Source organism: Pseudorasbora parva, chromosome 3 (assembly GCF_024679245.1).
Source record: "Pseudorasbora parva isolate DD20220531a chromosome 3, ASM2467924v1, whole genome shotgun sequence".
NCBI classification, from domain to species: domain Eukaryota; kingdom Metazoa; phylum Chordata; class Actinopteri; order Cypriniformes; family Gobionidae; genus Pseudorasbora; species Pseudorasbora parva.
The window spans coordinates 42,862,883-42,885,087 of NC_090174.1; the positions used below are offsets into that span (position 1 = coordinate 42,862,883).

The 22,205-nt window shown below is 37.6% G+C and overlaps 1 protein-coding gene and 1 long non-coding RNA gene across 15 annotated transcripts in view; one reads left to right on the forward strand and one right to left on the reverse strand.

Annotated features, from left to right (window-relative positions):
• arvcfb (ARVCF delta catenin family member b) overlaps positions 1 to 22,205 on the forward strand; it is a 280,305-nt gene that overhangs the window by 110,636 nt on the left and 147,464 nt on the right. For 13 of the 14 annotated variants that reach the window (XM_067438967.1, XM_067438968.1, XM_067438969.1 and 10 more), the window contains exons 2-4: positions 495 to 607; positions 10,757 to 10,860; positions 12,641 to 12,874. In XM_067438967.1, the coding sequence (XP_067295068.1) occupies positions 12,662 to 12,874 (213 nt within the window). In that variant the 5' untranslated portion in view covers positions 495 to 607; positions 10,757 to 10,860; positions 12,641 to 12,661. The remainder of the gene's footprint in view (positions 1 to 494; positions 608 to 10,756; positions 10,861 to 12,640; positions 12,875 to 22,205) is intronic. The other variant, XM_067438982.1, reaches the window with a different exon arrangement.
• LOC137071204 (uncharacterized) overlaps positions 18,455 to 22,205 on the reverse strand; it is a 186,880-nt gene continuing 183,129 nt past the window's right edge. The window contains exon 3 of the long non-coding RNA XR_010904395.1: positions 18,455 to 18,466. This is a non-coding gene — a long non-coding RNA (uncharacterized lncRNA). The remainder of the gene's footprint in view (positions 18,467 to 22,205) is intronic.

Genomic DNA, 22,205 nt, shown 5'->3' on the forward strand with positions numbered 1-22,205 from the left:
CGGAGCTGAAGATTCATAGCTGTTTTTCATGCTGCAGAAGAAGCAAACTCAATGAACCTTTATTAATCATTTCAACCTTTTTTTAACCATTTTATAAGCAGTGATTGAGACACAAAATGATAGGTAAACATTAAATCTCGGGTCACCTGCAAAAGCGGCACTGCACATGTCTTACCTTCTCGCTTCTCACTAAATTCCTTCATGAAAAGAGGTTCTGCATTATGCAGATCTTAATTTGTGGAACGCTTATGAGTAAATACAATGCTGTGGCGTTACTCCGTAATGAGGAAAAGATAAACTATTTATAACTCTGAAGTAAACAATCCAAAGCCGTGCATCCCAGCTCTTCACATTCTCAGCTTGAACCCTGAGGGGGGGAATGTGTGGTTGCACAGACTCACAGTTGTAATATGTAAATAAACCTGCTAATGATGCAGCGTGGATTGGCTTCATCACATGTGTTTTTGATGCGTGTGTTGTTGTCTCTCTTGCAGCTGCTGTATCAGGCAGAGGTTCTTGAGAGGAGAGCTCCAGTTCCAGTCAGCCCTCTCTAACAGCCTTAACCCCCACGTCCACACGCACACCGACGGCCTGGCCGACATCAAAGGTACCCGTCAAAATGTCTGTCTGCTTTTCACTTTCTCCCCTTCATTACTACACATCATTTCGCCAGTTGCACCACTTCTGTTCCTTCATCATCATACTATATGAAAGGTGAGGAATGGTTTTCTTTTGCAGCTTTGACAGAATGCAGTTAAATGAATCAGCATGTAATGATACATACAAATACTGGTATTTGATTAAGCCTATCTTGCGGTATGTAAGGGAGGACATTGGTCTTTAAAATGAGGATGTATGTGTATGTTTTGAACTCATTTATTAGTTTCTTTCACCATACATGTACGCTGGTGTTGAATGAGCAGATATGAGCAGGTGTTATCGATTCAGTCTCTATAAGGGGTGAGTGGCAGGATCGCATAGGGGATTGTGAGATTGACAGCAAAGTTTGAGAAGCCATTTTTTTTTTACAAATCACATGCAAAAATGATAGATAGCAGTCAGTCTATCTGACTAACAGCCAGTGATGTCTGTCATTAGCCCCTTTCACACTGCACGTCGGACCCGCAATATTCCTGGAACATTGCCGGGTCGCCTTCTGTGTGAAAGCAACCACGTCCCGGCATTGATTACCGAATTGAACCCGGGTCGGGGACCTAGTAACATTGCGGGGTTCGACCCGGGCGCTGTGTGAACAAAAGCCGAAACTAATGCCGCAACGTGTACGTAGTTATCGTGCGACTCCTAGAGCTTGTTTTTTCAATAATACAACCCTGCAGTGCAGAGAGTGTTCGTATACAAAAGAAACTAAAATTAAACAATGACAAACGTGCGCAAACTTGACATAAGTCGAGACCACGGAGCTCCTTATTATCCGCGCTGAAGCTGAGATCGCTCGCCGTTATACGTCACATCAGGATGTCACGTGTTAACTCGATCCGGGACCGTTACGGGTTGTGTGTGAACGCACATATTACGGAATTTCGCAGGCAGTGAAAATGGACCAAATCTCGCGGCCCGGGAACAAATGCCTGGTCGTATTATCCGTGTATTTGCCTGAATCGCAGTGTGAAAGGGGCTATAGTTTCAAAATCTGCTGATTTGCGATGAACTGCTATATATTATATATATACACATAGGGGTGTAACTATATATCCCCCAATACAGAAATGGAAAAATATGTATTGTGGATAGTGGCAATCTGTATTGTGTATAGTTCACCCAAAATAAAATTTACTGTGTGAGGGGGAAGAAACCGTTTACAGAGTTAGTACTGCATTAAACTATATATAAGCTATATATAAATTATTATTATTATTATTATTATTATTATTATTATTATATTAGGGGTATCAAAATAACTCAAATTAATTTTAACGGCACTCATTTTATTAACACGCGATTAACGCAGTGAGAATTTTCAGTTTGATCTGTAGCATAGCCCGTAGTTAGAGACATTGACATAAGCCATCTTATAGATAAGGCTGAGATAAGGCTGAGAGAATATTCTTATGGTGCCCCCCTCAGCACTTGGTGCCCTATGGGCAGTGCGTGGTGGGAGCGGCGGCACTGCTTTGATACAAGTATGGTTTCACTAATAATAAACGTACGCTTGCATAAAGCATTTATATTTGTCCATACACATGTTGATTAGACTATTAAAGAGATACTTCACCACTTTTTCATATTAAACAATGTTATTCCCTTAACTAAAATGAGATGAGACATACCTCTCTTGTCTCAGTGTGTGCGTTTAATTTAATAATTGTAGAATTGATTGTAATTAATATAAAATCAAATTTTTGACACTTTTGGCTAGTGATCAATGTAGTGTGATGTGTCTTTTCTTCCCTCATTTTACTTGCCTCCATATTCTCTGTGTATAATCAGTTGGTGTAGATGTATAATTCTGTGTGAAATGTGTATACTCTTTGTAAATAAGTAAAATGATGATGCATCCTCTTTGAGAGGTGTCACAGCATGGCATGCCTTTGATTTGTTTTACTGTACCCAAAATGCACCGTGTTATTTAAGGTCTTGGAACCTAAGCGTAGCTAAGGATGTTCTTCTAACTCTCCCGTTGGTTGTTCTTTCTGATAGGCTTCTCAAATTCTGATTCAGTTCAAAAAACAAAGACTTGGGGGGAAAATGAGGGGTAAACAATGGCTTTACTTTTCCGTGCTTTCCTCCTCCTATAAAACAAAATGTATCTCTTTGGTGTTTCGTAGTGCAAGCTGCTTTGAATCCCAAATTTAAAGGGGGCCTATTATGCAAAACTGACTTCTACATGGTGTTTGAACATATAATGTTTGTTGGCAGTGTGTGTACACAACCACCCTATAATGGTAAAAATCCACCCACTCCTTTTTTTTGAATCCTCATAAATCATAAGCAATGTCTTGGAATAAGCCGTTTGTAGATTCTGGGCAATATGACGTCACATTTCACAGTCCCCTCCCACGAGTGTTGATGGACAATGCCGTATTAGCAAAGACCCCATCCTTAGAGAGCTGTACACAGTCCGCCATGTTTATCTCCTCACCAGAGCATTAACAGCAGCTTTCAAGTAAGAAATGTCCGTAATAAAGCTACTAAAGTTTATTCAGTCAAGCATTTTCAGTTTTCACATGATTTTCTGTTTTCTCTTGTTGTTTGATTCATGTTACTTCAGCACTGGGAAGATAAATCTGTATTTAAAAAACATTAATGTAGTAGAAATGTCAAATATTATTTTTTTAATTTGGTGCCTTCTAGACTGAGAAAAGACAGAAAATTTATTTTTGTCTCATGGGGATGAAAGACTACAATTCCCAGAATGGATTGCTTCAATGCCCTGTGAGCCCACTCCCAGAGCTACTGGATTACTGTATCACTTTCCCACCACGTTCATTTTCATAAAATCAGTTCAGTTGGAGAACAGATGCTACAAATAAAAACTGAACGTGTGTTCAATATAATGAGTGAGTTGCCGAGCGAGTGTCACAGCCCACTGTGATGAAAGAGCTGAATGAGCTCTCGTGACGTGAGGTAAACGTGTCCGCTCTCGCGGCATACATTCATGGCACGTGTTCAGTTTGGTGCATTTTCAGTTCATGCCTTTGGAAGCTTAAAGGTCCCGTTCTTCGCGATCCCATCTTTCAAACTTTAGTTAGTGTGTAATGTTGCTATTAGAGGATAAATAATACCTGTAAAATTATAAAGCTCAAAGTTCAATGCCAAGCAAGATATTTTATTTAACAGAAGTTCCCTTTCAAAGCCTACAGCAAACGGCCGGTTTGGACTACAGCAGGAAGTGCAGGGATGTAATGACGTCACTAGAACCGTTTGTTGACTAACCCTCCGCCCACAAGAACACACAAAATAGGGGGCGTGGTCTTGTTGCTCTCCCATGTGGAGAAGAGCTCGCATTCAGCGCTTGCATCTCCCCGTTATGGTAAGAGGCGGGACCTTTCCGGTCAAAGTGCTCTAAGCTGCTGTCCAATCACAACACGGGAACCGCTGGCACAATCAGAACTCGTTACGGATTTCTGAAGGAGGGACTTCATAGAACAAGGAAATCACCAGGCCATTTTTAGGACAGAGAAAACAGCGGTGTACAAATAAGTAAATTGTGTGAAAAATACTGTTTTTTTTATACGCAAAACATGAACTCATGTTATATTGCACACTGTAAACATAATCAAAGCTTTGAAAACACGCGAAGAACGGGACCTTAAACTTACATAGGAATTGATTTTAGAAGTTGAAACATTTACTTTGCTCTGCCGGCCGCTCCGTTTACATAAATGCCTGCGGCTTCAAGCTGAGCGCTGTGAGTGAGATCCCACCGCCCATGCAGGGATTGAAAACATGCAGAAATGGCTCCCTCTACTGGCTATAGTCTTTAGCCTCTGGCAAAAAAAAAATCCTCCGATGATGCAAAATGACGATATTTGCATCATCTGAGGATTTTTTCCCAGAAATAATATGCATAAATCTATTGTCTCAGGGGGATATGAGTGGGGTAAGCACGAACTTTCGAATATACTCCCGGGTTTTTACTGATACAAAGCCATATGCTAATCTCTGAAGTAACCTTTAACAATGCAGTGATATTACACATTGCCTGAAAATAGTCCCCAGCTATAGTAACTGCAAGCAGGTTGTCATGCTGGTTATGTTGATGGTAGTTAGCCTATTTTCGGGGGCTGTGTAATATCATTGCACCGCTTTGCAAAGTTCCTTGATTACTACACAGTAATAAAAGTGTAGTTCCTAGCCATATCGGCTTAGAAAACCACAACTTTTCATTTTCTGTTGGTCTTAGTACGAGAAGTAACTACAGAGGAGTCAAGTTTTAAATAGGAAAAATGTTGAAACTTTGAAAGATGCTAACGGTCTAATCAGATTCAATGATCTAAGTGCTACTGGCAGGTCCGGAGATCGGCAGAATGGATTCGAAAAAGGTAAACCTCAACCGTTTAACTGTAGGTGAGTTGGAGAATAAGACTATTTTCAAAAATAGTGGCATGTTCCTTTAAGACAATATGGACTATGTTAGTTATTTTTTCTTAGCAAAATGTTGAAGCAGTTTTCAATACACTTTTAAAATACAATTTTTTAATAATAATAATAAAGGGTGTTACTGTTTATTAATTGCACAGGATAGTGGAGCATATTTTTCAGTTACAGCCTTCTGGTGGTTGCCCATCAAGATTTTGTCCCAAGCTACATCTAAGAGTTTGTTGAAGATGATGAAGTGTTGTTTAGGTATGTAAATGTTAGGGCTAGGCGATAAATGCTATCATATCAAGATTGCTATAAAATTGAATACATCAAAATCAAGGGTGCGCAGACCTGTATTTGGACACACTAGTCATTTGACATACTTCGTTTCACATATATAGCAGTTAGCATATCATCGTACTCAAGGTCTGTCACTTAAAGTTATAGTTCACCAAAAAAAAAAAAAAAAAAAAAATCTTACCCATGTTGTTCCAAACCTCTGATATGTGTGTTTATCTTCGGAACCCAAATGAAGATATTATAATGAGACCTGAGATGCTGTAAATGAGTTAGTGCTCTTACCTCACAGTGAAGCCTAGAGAACTTCTGTAACACTCTTTTAATAATTATTTTTCATTCTTTCTCAGGATGCCCCTTTTGACACTCTTTGTGCTTAAAAAAATATATTAGATTACTGAAAAGCACCAGCCCATCATTCATCATAAGTGCCGTGACATCTAGCGCAGGACAGCTCAACCTTTGAGGTTGTTAACGTCCCTTTTTTTAAACCTGAGTGCTTGAGCTTAATACATCCCTAATTTGGTATCTGACCTCAGGTGGAGAGGTGCAGATGAGTGTTAAAATGGGACCAGGTGCTCCTTAGGGCCTCTTTTTGGTCTTTTTTACTCTTAGCAGGAGCTCCTGGTCTAGAATCAGCCTCCCTCTACCCAAAAGCTCTTCCCAGCATGCTTGAATGTGCAGAACTGATCCCTTAACAGCATAAAATGGCGAATTTTTTTTTCTTCTTTTCTTCTCAGTACTCTACAGATGGGCCTCAGGTGGCGCTGGACTGGTTATTTATTTATGTTGGACCTCTTACCTCCCTGAGGAGAAATGAGAGGGTTTATCTTTTTGAAGAGGGGATTGGCTGGGGTTAATGAAATGAGACCATTTTCTAATTTGGGGGGCGTTTCTGTTCCCACCAGTTTTCCCTCTAATCGCCCCCTCGTCATGCGTGTTGCTTGCTAATACAGCATAACTCATCCCTTATTTTTTGCTACGGACATGAATGTTAACATGATAAATGTTAAAAAATGCAGCTTCTAAGCATTCAGACTTAAGATGTTTGTTCATAAATAATCAGGCCAACTCGTACACTGTGCGGGCGCATTTTGGATAGTAAAAATCTAGTTAATACTTGTGCCTTCCTATATACCCGCCTTTCTCAGTGTTTATAAGCATGTATTGTTTCAGGTTTTTTGGGTTGAGGTGTAGCAGCTCTGTGGACTGTAAACACAATTGTCTTAATGTTTTCTCACCTTCACAGAAGCAAAGTTAATGTTTCCTGTGTTGGCTATGTACCGTAGGTGTTCCCCAACCCCTGATGGATTTGTTGTTGAAGTTTTTTTCTAGCCGAGGCTTTTAAATGTGCTGCTGCTTCATCTCATCTCTGGAACCACGCAGAAAGCTCAGACTGCGTTTGTAAATTTATTGAACAGCTATTTTTAGCACTGGGGTTTATGCTGCAATGTATTTATCCCCAAGCAAAAACACGGTGCCAGCACACGCACAGTTCATGTGACTTATTCGCCTCCAGGAATAAAAGCAAGTTCTGCACATTAGTAATTGCTAATAAATTCTATGTGTATTATGTGCTGTTTATCTCTTATATTGGCATAACCTATTACAAATGTGTCAATTATGGGGCATTTTTAAACCAAAATTTACTTAAATTATGTACAGACGTCCAAAAAGTCAATTGTTTACCTAAAAATACAAATCTTTATTGACTCACCTTATGTTATTTCCTGAGGAACAAAAAAGAGATAATATTCTGCAATGAATGTAAATCGGTGTCAGATGTTGTTTTGACCCAAGCGTTCTTCAAATTATCTTTTTTTGTTCTGCAGGAGAAAGTAAGTCATACAGGTTTAGAGTGCAGTCAATGACAGAATAGTCATATGTGTGCGTACTTTTAAGTATAACTGCCTTGTTGGCATAACGGCACATTCATCTTTGTTAATCTTTATTACAATCATTAGTTCAGGTAACTATATTGCCATCAGTACAGTAAAGCTCTCTGTCTCTGTATGGTTAACGCAGCATGGATATTCTTGTAGGAACTGTTCTTTTTTTCCTCTCCAGACTATTAGCAAAACCAGCTTGAAACCAGACGTTGAATGCTTCACTATTTTTAAGCATAGCTCAACGGCCGGTGGTCGTGAGAAGTGCATGTCTGACATGCTTGTCATTCTCCTGCTGTTTTTCAGAGAGACAGAGACCGAGTTCCCATCAGCCTCTGCACTCCCAGAAATAGGGAGTATCGGAGAGCAACTTCTGTAATCCTAAAGCAGGGGTTCATCATCATAAACGTCTCATCATCATATCTCCGTTAATCCCATGATGAGAGCACTGTCACTGTGCCCTTCCACACACTGAAGATTTTGATAGCTAGTACGAAACGAGTGTTTGGGCAACATCTGATTTACTTTCTCTGTGTTATTTTGATTATTTTATAGCAATAAAGCAATTCACATATTGATCTTGACTATTAAAGTTCTCAAAATATACGTTGTTAAAATTAATCAGTTGTGTTTGCTAAGGCAAGTCACTAATGCTATTGAGTTGCATGATTATGGATAAATTAAGAATCAGGCTTGACAGGCGACTATTTTGGCCTGCTGCCAGCCAGCGTTTTTTTAAATTAATGTTTTAAAAAAAAAAAAATGGTCCCACTTTATTTTAGGTGGCCTTAACTACTATGTACAATGTACTTACTGTGTTCAAATTGTATTGCAAAACACTTTAGCTGATATTGAGGTGGGATACGGGTAGAGTTAGGCACAGGTTGGTCAGTTTGAGGGTAGGGTTAGGTGTAAGGGAAGGGTCAGCAGTGTAATTACAAATGTAACTACAGAAATTAATTACAGATGTAATTACATGCAGGTCATTTTGAAAATGTAAGCACAATGTAAAAACATGTATGTACACAATAAGTCCATTGTATCAAATGATTAATTAAAATGTTAGTACAAAGTAGTTAAGGCCAGTGGGTCCAAAATTTTTATAAATAATTATTAATTTATATTATTGCCTTTACCAAAGTTATACTTTTCAATTTCGCCATTTAATAACATAATTATTGTCATGAATCTGTCATGAATCTGTTAGTCTTGACATGACTGGCATGGCTCGATTACACTTTATGCCTCAGCCAAACAGCTAAACGGAAATGCGAGCAGCACCCGATGATGGAGAGAAAGCAGCCAGGTGGAGCAGAGAGGGAAAGAGCAAAGAAAAAGAAAGCACTCCAAGGAAAAAGGCGCAAAATGTTGCACAATGACAGCTGTTTAGGGCTTCAATTCAGGCGAGTTTCATCTGTAAATACTAGGGGTGCGACGAGATCTCGTGCCAGGATAGAATATGCCAATGCTACGTTTACATTACTCTTCCACTCTAGTTTTGCTTTTTTATAAAAATAAAAACTATTTAATTCAGGTGGATATTAATAGTTTTTTTTTTAAATGCATGTCGTTCAGCCCCAGCCTATTCACAGAGTACACAGGATCGCAAAATTATGAAAGTGAAAGTAAATGGGAACGTGTATTCAAGTGCAATTTTCAGTAGCCCCTACGTTGCTGCTGTTTAAAAGCGGCTTCCTGAGGCATGCGAATATCTCCTAAAAGCTTTTACTCGCTATCACGACACTTCGTGCCCAAAGAAACATTTGCCAATTCCACCATGCAGTTGAAACATATAATTTGGATGAATTAAAATTACTTTTAACATTTAAAAACAGATGTTAAAATTCAGCAGCTTGGTTTTATTGGTAAAACAAAAAAAGTAATTTTAATTTATAGAAATTATACGTTTCAATCACTTAGTGGAATTGGCAGATGTTCCCTTGGGCATCAAGCACTGTGATATAGAGAAAAAGCATTTTCGAGTATAAATATGCAGCTATAATTCATTTAGGTGATTTTAAATTGATATTTCATGTCAATATACAATGGTTACACACTTAAAACTGATCGTGTTTATATCTTTGTAAGACTGGCCAATCTATAGAACAATTGCAAGGAAAACTAACTTTACCGCGCTCCGAGAGCCCCCTCATGCTCGGGAGCATTTCCGTTGTTTTGTGGTGATTTCGTTGTGTTGTGGCGATTTCGTTGTCTTGTGGTGATTTTTATGTGTTCTGGCTTGTTTTCATTGTGTTGTGGGGATTTTGTTGTGTTGTGGTTTAATTTAGTACGGCTGCACTACTGGGCCACTGTAAATTTTGTGATATAAAGTCAGAATTCTGAGATATAAACTCGCAATTGCATGATATAAAGTCAGAATTCTGACTGAGAAATAAAGTCAGAATTGTGAGATAAAAAGACGCAATTACTCTTTTATTGTTTTATTTAGTGGTGGAAACAGGCTTCCATAAGATTTTGGGCAAAAAAATACAATAAGGTGGAGACAGTTCTGTTTGTAACATGAGGCCAGAAAAAGGGACGGGTGAAGAAGAGACGTGTATCACACACACACACACACACACACACATACACACACACGTACACACACACAGATTTTTGAGTAGGGTTGTATTGCTTTTCTATATTATACTCAAAATTGAATTGGACAGACGGATGGATGGCTGGCGTGATAGATGAACAGATAGGTAGTTACTAGATGAAATTCAGTAGACCGGTCTGGCAGAACAGTTAATTTCCCAAAATAGGCTAAAAGTTATCCTTAAATCTTACTGTTTGCATCTCAGATATTGGAAGTTTATCTGTTTTCACCTTGTCCCCACATTTTTATTGACTTATTTTTCTTATGATAAGCTATCACGTTTTGGTAAACGTGTCTTATCTAGCAGATGAATTAAATCTTGGGTTATTTTCCAGAGGCAGGAGCAACAACAGAAGCGGATCAGCTCACTCCCTTTGCTAGACCTCGAGTGGTCGATCTTTATACCAGAACAAGACTGCAGTACAATGCCTTGCCGTTAGAGCTGTGTCAGAACGGCGCTTAAGATAAATAAATGATCAGCCAGAAACAAACATCAAAGCCTGTGTGTGTACTGTGCTGTGCTTCAAAGGGAATAGGACCTTCACACCCACTGTTCTATAGAGAATAGCATGTCTGTGTTACTGTGTGTGTCCATTTGTGGTTTTGGTTTAATGGAAAATGAAAAACAACAACTGAATAATGCTTTTAGTAACTATTAATATGCACCAGTCCTTTTTTCCAGCCTGTACTCTGCCTGAGCCCCTTTGTCTCCATACACCTGTCCCCTGACAGCCCAATCCAATCTACTTTCCTCAAAGTCAGCGAGTGAGGTTTCAATAGTCATTTATCATTCTCTAGCATCTTCTCATTCATTTCTTTATCTTCATCCTCTTTAAATCCCCAGCAACCGAAGCAGAATTCTCTCTCTTATGTTTATAATGTCAGAGTGTTATCTAACCTGTGATTTCTTCTGTCTTTATTTCCTCTGCAGCCAGCTCGCGCGCTCTCTTTACTCGCCGCTGGGCACATCTCCTCCCGTCTGTCCTCATAGGGGATGTCTGTCCTCTAACTGCCTCTCTCTCAACTAACTGCTAGGTGTGTATGCAGGTGAACTTTATGTGAACCACTCCTCAACCCTTGTTTTTGTTTTTTATTTTCTCTGGGATGCTTCCATTATTTTCATTTTGTCACCTTTGACTATGGGAGAGAAGTCTGAGCTATTGTGCATAGAATGAATGATGTTATCCTTGTGATTCAGTCTGGCGTGACTATTTGTACTGTGTCGACGTGTGGTTGAATGCTGTCTGGAACTATTTGTATGTTTTGTGGCATATGGTTGTTACATGCAGAAATGCAGAATCACCCTTCCCATAAAGTACAGCGCCCCCATCATGGGACCCCTCCTTTGCAGCATGTGGAGTTATGTAGTCAGTATTAAAGGGATTGTTAAGCCAAAAATCTATATTTTGAATTAATTTTTTTGCGTCCAGCATGTCATTCCAAATGAGTATGACTTAACACACAACAAAAGGCAAAGAGAAAGATACTCGCAGTTTTAAAAAGCATGAGTCTATTAATTTGTACAGTGAAAACTATGCAGTGTTATTTTATATTTGACTAGATGTCTTTTGTAGGCCATTACCCAAACAGTAATTTTAGTAGACCTTCCTGAGATTTTGTTTTATTGTATATTTACTGTATTTATTTGTACCATTTGTTTGTACTTTGTTTCTTGTTCTTATCATATGCATATATAAAACAAAAAATGCCTGTAAATGCATTGGTGATAGATGTTTTATATTCGTTTTGTTTGAACATTGCTGTTTATTTTGCTATAAATATTTTACATGTTCAGATTATAAAACAATGTTAATTATTTTCTTAATTTTTCTTTTTATTGTAATAAAATCTTAAAAAAAGAACCATTATAGTGATGGTAAAGTACCAGATCGATAAGCAGTGCCGGTAAGAGTAGTAATACCGTTAAAACCTTAACGATACCCATCCCTAGAGGCAGCTGACTTTGATGGAGGAATTTGCTCTTTTACTCACAAACTACAATTCATGTTCATCAATAATGTGAGAACCTAGCCTGATGAGGTCATACTCAATTCTAGTCAGAATATGAGTCTGAAACTGCTCCATTGGGCTGTGATTATGGGGCGTGTTTCAACCGAACCAGGAAAGACCTCAATTGAATAGCATTTGTCCTTTATGTCAGTACATCATAAATAGAACAAGGCAACAGTTTACTGTCTGAGATTTTTCGCTCGTGTTGCTCCGCATCCAATCGCGTTCGGTTTAGCCAAGGTGTTACATAGTAAAACCTATTGGATAATGGACAAAACCTGTTGTGTTTTTCCTGTCTTTTTTTATTGATTTATTTTTAAATTAGCATTACATTTTTAAAAGTAAACTTCTGACTTAACTTGTCGAAGGCTGAAATAGTTAGTACAACCTTATAGTTTTATCCCTAGACTATTTAAAACTATATACCTTGCAGATTTTATTGTCTAGAATACTCTAATATTTAATAATAATAAAAAACGGTTCATCCACAGAAGTCTAGGCTAAACCCTGAATATCCCCTGAAGCTGTTAAAAGTCAGTTGTGGTCATCATTTGCTTACAATATATGGACAAGATAGATTCTGCTGTAAATAGCTCCTTTTTATGTTCAAAGAAAGAAAGAAAGAAAGAAAGAAAGAAAGAAAGAAAGAAAGAAAGAAAGAAAGAAAGAAAGAAAGAAAGAAAGAAAGAAAGAAAGTGTGTAAATGATAACATAATTTACATTTTTGCTGAATTGTCCCTTTCAATGGTTGTTTCTTTTGTCCTGGATCCTTCTCTCTCCTCTACTTACCCTGCCCTGTAATCAGCATATAATTTTGGGCGCTGCTATGGAAGAATATGACGTGCCGTCAGCCGCCAGTATCCTGGCATCAGTCAAAGAGCAAGAGGCACGCTTCGAGCGTCTGACCAGGGCCCTTGAAGAGGAACGACGCAATGTCTCCTTGCAGCTGGAACGTGGCAGTCTGCCCTCTGATCGACTGGTGGGCGGCACCACAGGCGTGAGCAACCAACCGCTGGCCTGGCAACAGATGGTCATGCAGGTAAACCATTCCAGCTTGGCCAGTCATGTGTCAGTCTATGTGAATGAACAAAACAGCCGGCAAACTCCCTTCACGCCGACGGTGCCTCATATCCATTGTTTTTAAAAAATCTGTCCATCTGTATCTCATTCAGCTTGAGCTGTGTGTGAGTTATTGCTCTGGATGTGTTGTCCTGCAGTGACTCATCATCTATTCCCAGGATGAGTTGTCTTTACACTCTTCTGTCTTCCCATTTCTCTCCACCACGTGCTTTCTCATATTATCTCACAGACCTTCCCGTTTGCTTTGGGTCCTTTATGTTGCTGAGACAAGTAGTGGGCAGTTACAAAATAGAGTTAATTGTCTCAGGTTACAAAAATGTATTTAATTATTTAGAGGAAAATGGATTACAATCTAGAAACTAATTTATGAGGCCTTTTGGTGGGGCACTGCCCATTTGTAGCTGCACCCCTTGTTTGAAGGTTGAAGGTTCAGACTCAGACCTATATCTTTTTGAATAATTTTAACACTTCTTTCTTAGCTTTCACATTATGTTGTTCTGAACTGTTACATTTGCAAGATAATTTTTATCCATCAATTCGATCACCACTGGATTGCATCTAGATTTTGTTTATTTAATGTAATTTATATTTTATTTTCATACACAATTTAGTAAGATTCCTGTGCATATACAACACAGTATCAAACTATTTAGCATGAGTCTGTGTGGGTGGCTGGTGAGAAATGAGGCTGATGAAATTATTTTTATTTGTTTAGCGATCAGTAGTGATAAATGTCAGGGTAGTCAAGTCAGACTCTACACCAGCTTTCAATGGCAACAGTTTATTTCATCCTTTTGTCACCATTGTGCATCAACTTTGAAACTAGATGTTTTTGTCTACATAACTGTTGAACTTTTTGTGTGTTGTAAAACTAGTTAAAGAAACATTATGATTCTCACAGAAAAATGCCAGATATATTAACACTGCTTTGAATCTGATTGTCTGCCTATGTTAAAGGTATAGTTTACCCAAAAATGAACATGTACTCGTATAATGCATGTCATGCATTGACATGCATTATACGAGCAACAAGTTAAAAATCTTAATTTGTGTTCTACTGAAGAAACAAACACTACATTTTGGATGCCCTGGGGGTAAGCAGATAAACTTCACATTTTTATTTTTGGGTGAACTATCCCTTTAAGCCTGTGTGGTGCCCTCACCTTTACTCCTCTGTGCCTAACATGACTGCTTGAAAATTAGCTTGCCCTTTAACATGTTGGTTACTGTCACAAGGCCTTGAATGCCACAAGATCAGTTTGCGGGAACTGACTGGTATCTTCTGTCAAGATATCTATCTTAATATCCTGTGTTGTTTCCTTTCTCACGAATTATGCTTAAATATCACACACCGCACAGTGATTAGGATCAAAATCTGGTGGTTTATGTTGCACATGCCTTTACCGGTGGTGATGTATTGATGTAGTTGGTGGTTCTAGCTACTGTGGACATACAGTGTATCTTAGCTCAGCATGCTAACCTTCTGGAAGTGTCCTGACCGTGTTTTGATGAGGTTGAATAATTCATGTTTATGTGTGTAGCTGAACTATTGGAGCAAAGACTTTAGAGTTAGCTGTACATTAACATGACATTGCATTGAAAATTGAACAGAAAAAAATTAGCATAACACATTTACCAACAAATGTTAGACTTTTATTTTTAATTCATTTAAATGTATAATTATATAATATAAATACTAGAGTTGTCAAGTGACATTGCAAGATCTGGTGCGCATTATATTTGGCTAAGAAATTACAGCAGTATAATTTTATTTTTTTAAATGATACAATAGTAATAAAACTAAAACTGTCTGTAGGTAAATGTCTAAATGAGTACATCATTGATTTATTCAAACAACTGATTCATTCAGAAATAAAGTAAATGGTGTGTTGCTTTTACACACAACGTAGGGATAAATGACCTTTTAAAGGGTCCTTTTCTTGTTGACAAAAACAGACTACATTGTGTCTTCCATTTAACATCAATATCACATTTTCAACGCTATTCAGTCCAAAAAACTGTGGTTCTGTGATATTGTGCTCGTTGCTCGTGAGCTATTGCATATGATACGATATAATATAATAGGCTACATCATGCATTGCAGTGAGGTTCTTAATGTTCTTCACCAGTCAACTGTATAAAATGGCAGTTGACCTATTTAGGTGGAGACCGGGCGGGTGTGTTAAATGTATTCGTAATTTTAACGTTCCCCCATAACTAATTCATTGAATTAACGCATTAAGTCGACAGCCCTAATAAATACACAAAAATCATATTTTATTATATCTTTTAAGGTTGACACATTCAGATGTTTTCTTTCAGCAGTCCTCTCATGATTTCAGGGAATTCTTCATAATGATGTCTTGATCTTCAGGGCACACTTATGGCTTTAACTACTCATGTTTCATGTGATTGGCCAACTTCCTTCTGCACATGCTCCAGAGATTATATAGTGAATGTTGTGAGACCAGGGATCTAAACTGGGTTGGATTTGTATAGTTTTCCAACTTGAAACTGGCAAATCTCAATATGTTGTGGTGCAGCAGGAGCACCTCATTCATTTTGTGTCTTGTACACATTAATGCTGTTCTAGAAGGCGGATCAAGTATTAATGGATATAATTCCCAAAGCAAGAAAGGACTCACACCATTCACTGCTTTATCTTGGGTCTGTTTACTGGGGGGAGATATTGATTTCTTTTGTTTTTAAACCTTTGTTATTCTACACAAGGCCTGAAAGGTCACAGAGTGACAGAGACACACAATAGGACTCCGTCACTGGCAGACCTGGTCTCTTTCACAGCTACTCTGATACTGTAGACAGCTTTTCTTTAAAGTAACCTCAACTGTTCCACATGTAAGTAATGTTCGGGGTCATGACCTGAGGCATGATGAGGAACAACGCAGCTACTACTTCCTGAAACATAATTTAAAATTCAGGAAGCGTGCCTGGAGGAGTGAACTGAAGCTTGGTTCCTGTGTCTGAACTTTGCTAGCTCTGTCTAAATTTTTTTGAGTCTGAAAGGCCTGTGGAGAGCTTTGGAAGAACAGTTGCCGCTTTGATCAATGCTGTCTGTGATAAGACACACAGAGATTGTACGATACACCACAGCTCAGGTTCCTCAGTCTTACTGTACATGTCCACCGGTGTGGAGTGAGAGGAGCTCAGCCAATGTTTTCAGTTTGTTCTGTAAAAGCTGAGAAAGGAGAAATGAAAAATTATAGGCACAATTTTCTTTATGTTAAATTGTATGGTAACCCATTAGTTCACATCACAGCAGAAACAAGATCCAACACAACAGAAAAGCCACAACTTAATGGAATAAGCACAATGGAAACATGTTACAACACATCGGAAATGCTTGCTTTCTCGACTAGAGGGTGCGTTAAAGCTGTGATCTAACGAAATCAAAGTAAAAGCTGTTTAAAATTAGTCATATTGTTATATACCATTACTGCTTGTACGAAGCCCAAATTTAACCTTTAAAGGGATGTTGAATTGAGAAATCAACTTTCCCCTGAGCTTCTGATATATAAAATGTCACGTAATATACGAATATCCTGTAAGTTTTAGAGCGGAAAACGTCCTTGTTAGACAAAGAAAAGCTTTTATAGACACCAGGCCCAGAAAACGATTGTGTTCGCATCTTGACATCATCGACTGAGGAAACACGCCTCTAGGCAAGTGTAATTCAGTAGCCCCGCCCACCGAAATCACGCTAGCCAGCAGCAATAAACATGCCGAAGAATATAGCAAGATATTGCTCTATTCCTGGTTGTTGAAGAACACAGTCGCTGAATAAGCTTCCTTCGGATCCTAATATTAGAAATGTGTGGTTGAACTTTATTTTTAATGAAGTTCCAGCTCACGTGGGGGAAGACATGTTCACTTCATTTCACCGTGGAATCGTTTGTAAACAAATCTCACAATGCTATTCTTCTATATTGGATCCAACAAGAAGAACATACCTTTAGCACGCTGGCCTCAGACATGTATGGGCCAGGGCTCGCAAAGCTACCAAAACGGAAGCCCGTCGGCAGGCCGATGAATCTCGTAATATTCCTTTCTTGTTCTGCTATTCTCTCTCTCGTGACATTTGAAGGGCGTGCTCGCGAACGTGTATGTGTGTGTGCGCAGTTCGCGCCTTTATCGAATAATCATGCGGGCTATGTAATACAAAAATAATAGTCCAATCAATCGCAGGTGGATGAGAAATAAATCATTGTTTGTTTCTTTGATTGTTGCCGCTTTCAAAACAACCCCTCCCTCATGTGAACTGAACTAACAGGGGCATAGATATGACAGGGGAGCTGAAGCTCATTAAATATGCAAATCTTATCCAATCCTAGCTGTGGGCGTTTACTTCTAAGTCTCCAGTGCTGCTCACCCGTCAAAACCCAATGTTCAGAAGAGAGCCTCAAAACCAGTGTAGAAAATAGCCTATTACTTATTAGTTATGTTTTTGAATGTAAAAACCACACGAACATCATTAGTTGACCTCAGACAACAGTATAAAAAAAGCCAGTTTATGACACCTTTAAAGCATCATTTACATTGCCGCGAGAAACAGTATTGCGAAATTTTTATACAGCAGTAATTTGTGGAAAGTTACATGTACTGTATATAAAGTACTATATTGTCCAGAAGTGTGTGGTCAGTATGTGTCTGTCTTTCTTCTTCTTCTTTTTTTTTAATTAATACTTTTACTATGCAGTTGATCAAAAGTGACGGTAAACACATTTGCATTGTTACAAAAAATGATATTGCAAATAATTTAATTCATTTTTAAATTTCTATAAAATATCACGTGAAGGATCACGTGACACTGAAGACTGGCGTGATGGCTGCTGAAAATTCAGCTAAATTACATTTTTAAATGCAATTTAAATAAATATTTGAAATTGTAGTAAAATTTCACAATATTACTGTTTTTACTGTATTTTTGATCAAATAAATGCAATCTTAGTGAGCTTACCGACCGCCCAAATTTTGAACATTAGTTTATATGATGCCTTTATAGACGTTGTACTGAAAGCAGTGATATACTATACATACTGGCTGTACATTTTAACGGCACACCCCCAAAGCAGCCTTATATTGAGGGTTTTGGGTAGATTTCCTCCATGCCCGTAGACATGTAGGGTTAGCCTCAAAACACAAGGAAACTCGCTGCGGGAAAAAGCCTGGGAGGCCTATAGTCTTGTAAATCACCTGCTTAACAATGACTTTCTCACCCTCCTCCCACACACACAATCTCCCATGCCACCTCGCTTCCAGTGCCATTAGGAAAAGTCAAACCTCTTGTAAAACTATAATTAAAGCAGCAGTGAACCTGCCTACATTGCTTATTTTCTCTCTCACACCTCTCTTAGCTCCTTTTTCTGCTTTCATATATATATATATATATATATATATATATATATATATATATATATATATATATATATATATATATATATATATATATATATATATATATATATATATATATATATAGTAATGTGTTTTTTTTCTACTGAACATTTTTTCCTTTTAGGTTGCAGAAGTTTTCCTTTGAAAATTACAAATGTGACTAAAAATATGGAGCTGGCAGAGAATGTGTCGTGACAATGTGGAAAGTTTGTGTGAGAAACAACTTTTCTGCACATATATAAATCCAAATTGTTCACAATTGTTAGATGTGCGTCTGCCTAAATGTCATCTTTTACCTCAATAATACAGTGTCACCAGTAAAAGTGTGCTATTTCATCTGAAACAGGGAAAGTAATTCTGAAGTTTGCATTCATTGAAAGCATTTTAGTAGTTGATATGAAAGGTGCATCAATGGTTTGACTCAAAATTCAGGTTGTGTTGTGTAAGAGAGTCATTTGGCTTGTGATAGTCACTGGTATCCTTTAAATGTGCCTCACAAAGCTGCTTGGAAGAAGTTACCTGTTGTTAGATTACAATTTATTTTCAATAAGAGGTGCGGACGGAGAGTAAGTGCAGTCCAGTGAAACTGCTGCGGATGAACGATGAGAAGTGGAGCGTGAAGCTCTAGGTAGTTGTCTGGAAAACCTCTCCAGTATGTCGTATATCAGGATCCACCTCTGGTGTTATGGCTATATTTCTTTCATAATACATTAAAATTGTAATCCTGTGAGTAATCCCCATTTTTGATATGTCTGAAGGTGTTAGAAAGGTGAACCTGCTCACATGTTTCCTAATGCTGGCACACTGAAGAACAGGAGCTCTCACGGAGGATTGGGAATAGCTGCATTCTTTGTATTCAGAGCAGCTGCAGGTGCCCACAGCTATTCATATTCTACTGAGGGCTGTTCGGACCGCTCTCATCCCCATTCCACAATCCATCAAATGATTAATCCTCTAAAAGCCCTAAAAAACATGGAGAACTTTTTTTCTTTTCACAGTGTTGCTTAATCTTTTTTCTCACTCTCTGAGTGTAAAAAATAAGGTTATGTCCAGCTTTTCCTATGTTGTAATCCGAAGGGCTGTGTGATATGTTTATTGTCTATCTCAATAGTTTTATTTGTATAATAGCTTAAAATTATGATGTATATAATAATAATATTAATAATAATTTTGTATTATAATTTAATTAGTTGAAAAACATGGTGCGTATATAAAAAGATTTTGATTTTTATATTTTTGTTGATTTTTATTGCTAGATTTTTATGTGGTTTATTTGGCATAAACAGTATGATCTACCATTCAAAAGGTTTGGGGTCAGTTTTATTTTAAGAAATTCATACTTTTTTCAGTAAAGTTTTATTAAATTGATCAAAAGTGACTTTTACATAATCACACAAAAAAATCTAATTTCAAATAGATTTTTTTTTTAAATGTTACTCATCAAAAAAATCATGAAAATATTCAAAGTTGTTATGCAAAACTTTAAAATTGATTATTAGAAGAAATTCTTTTGGAATACCATTTGCAAAGCTGAGAAATAGTTTGACTGATTCTTTAGAAAAAAACAAAAAGCAAGAATAATTGGTGGAAAACAAGGCATCAGCACTCCTATAATCACAAACTGGACAAATAAACAGTACATTAAGATAACTGTAATATTCACAATAACATATCATCAGCAAAAACTTTGTGTGTATAACTGTGTTTCCGACAGGAATTTGCTGAAACTGGGTGGACCTCTGTCCCTCTTGGGTTTTTTTTGTTGCACTTTGAGGTAGGGCTGGTATATGGCCCCAAAAAATTATCACGATATAATTTTCCATATCAGTCGATATCGATAAATAACACGATAAATGTAAAATTTTTATTTCTTTAAAATGTAAAGGCATATTTTTGCTCATGAGTGAAATATGTAGAAAACAGACAGTTAACTGTGTTTTTAAACTATCCTTTATTGTCGAAACATGATAAACACTTCCAAACAGGTGAACAATTTATTAAAACTGAGGTAGATTTATTTATTAAAATATTAATTGTGGTAAGCATTTTTTACTCTACACTGTATATCAATAACATCATCACTTAATTGTGTAAGTAGTAAAACACTAAAAATGCAAACAGGCAAAAAAGAAAAGAAAAGCGTTTTAAGTTAAGAAACATTTTGAGTCCCCCCTCTCTTACATCACAGTGGATTGGTCCACTGTGCGTCGCTCTCTCTCACACACACACACACGCACGCACGCCCATCTCTCCGACAGTGGGCCGGTCGGGAGATGAGGGAGAGAGAGCAAAGTTCAGTATTTGCAGATCTCCAGATCTCTGTCTAGTCTATTTTATTCATTTTAAACATCGGATGATATTATTTCTCTTTTGATACATGCGATGCTGAGTCATTAATACATCACCAAAGACAAACAATTATGATAGCGATGTACAAGTCCGATGTTTTAGTGATTATAGTTTGGTCACCCACTACAACTAACAAGGTAATAAGCCTGCTGTGTGTGAATGTAGTTTATAGATTTACCGCTGTGTTGGGCTTAATGTTATATGGAAGAACTTCGAAGAAGCACGATAATAAATCAGGGATGGAAATTAACTTTTTTGTCCACCGGCCACTGTGGCTGGTGGATTTCAAAATCTACCAGCCACTCAATGTTTTAACCAGCCACTTTCTTGTTTTTAACCGACAATGTGTAACTGCACGTGAAAATTAATACTACAACCTCTACAATACTTAAGCTGTTTATTTAATCTCAAATCTCAATGAAATACTGACATTTTTTCACTCTTATACACACACAAACCATGAACTGATATACATTTCATTAAATGAGTAGGGCTCTATGTTCTCTCTCTTTTTTTTTTTTTTACCTGGATGTGGCATTTGGATGATTCTTTTATGGCTTCCAGTTTTAGGTTTTTAGTACAATGAAACTACTAGTTTTGGCATCTTCTGAAGCGTGTTGACGACATACCGAGCAGAACATTGTCAGTAGGGATGCATCAAAATAAAAATTATTGGCTGAAACCGAAGCACTAAAAGAAATTATGCAAATTATCCATTGCATTTATGGCTAATGCTATGACTGAGTAACTTTACTAAAAATCAAGGTATTGCAATTGCATTAATTAATATTAAAGTTTCAAATAATAAATCAATTACAAATTATGCAAATATTTATTTAGCACATTGCAACATCAAACAGTATAAAATAAAATTCAAAGTAAAATGTTTAACTTGATCTCACTCATGTGTACATTAAATAATAATGTACAGGTCTACTAGCCTACAGAAATGTAATAAAGTAATCAAATGTAAAGTAACTGCATATTTAACTGTTTAAATGAAAGATTATTCCTTATTAAACTTACAAAAGCTATTCAATCAAGAGCAGTGAGTGATGTCCTTATCGTTTGTTTGACATTAAACATAGCAGTAAAAGCTACTGCCCCTTTAAGACCTAATAGAAGGATATGCTCTTCTTTCACGACTGTATAAAGTTCACTTAAGGCATATTCAGACTATGTCTGCTAGAATTCTCATCAAGATGAACATGTTGGCATACTTTTTGTGTGAGTTTGTCCGTTTAAGCACAAGACTTGAAAGAGAACTCAATATTTGCGCGCTGTGAGACGGGTGCGCGCTTCCGGATGACAGTGACGGATCTTCTCTCAGTGCGTGCGAGTTATTATGGTTATTATTCGCGTCTTCTGGCACTACATCCGGGTAATGACGGCGAAAACGACTGGTCATATTCGGACATACATAGTGCGGCCGCACTCGCATTCACTGAAGACAGTTTATAAAGAGGGGAAACAGTATGCTATTTTTATTTACCCGCCACGGTGGCCGGTAGGTGAAGCGAGTTTACCCG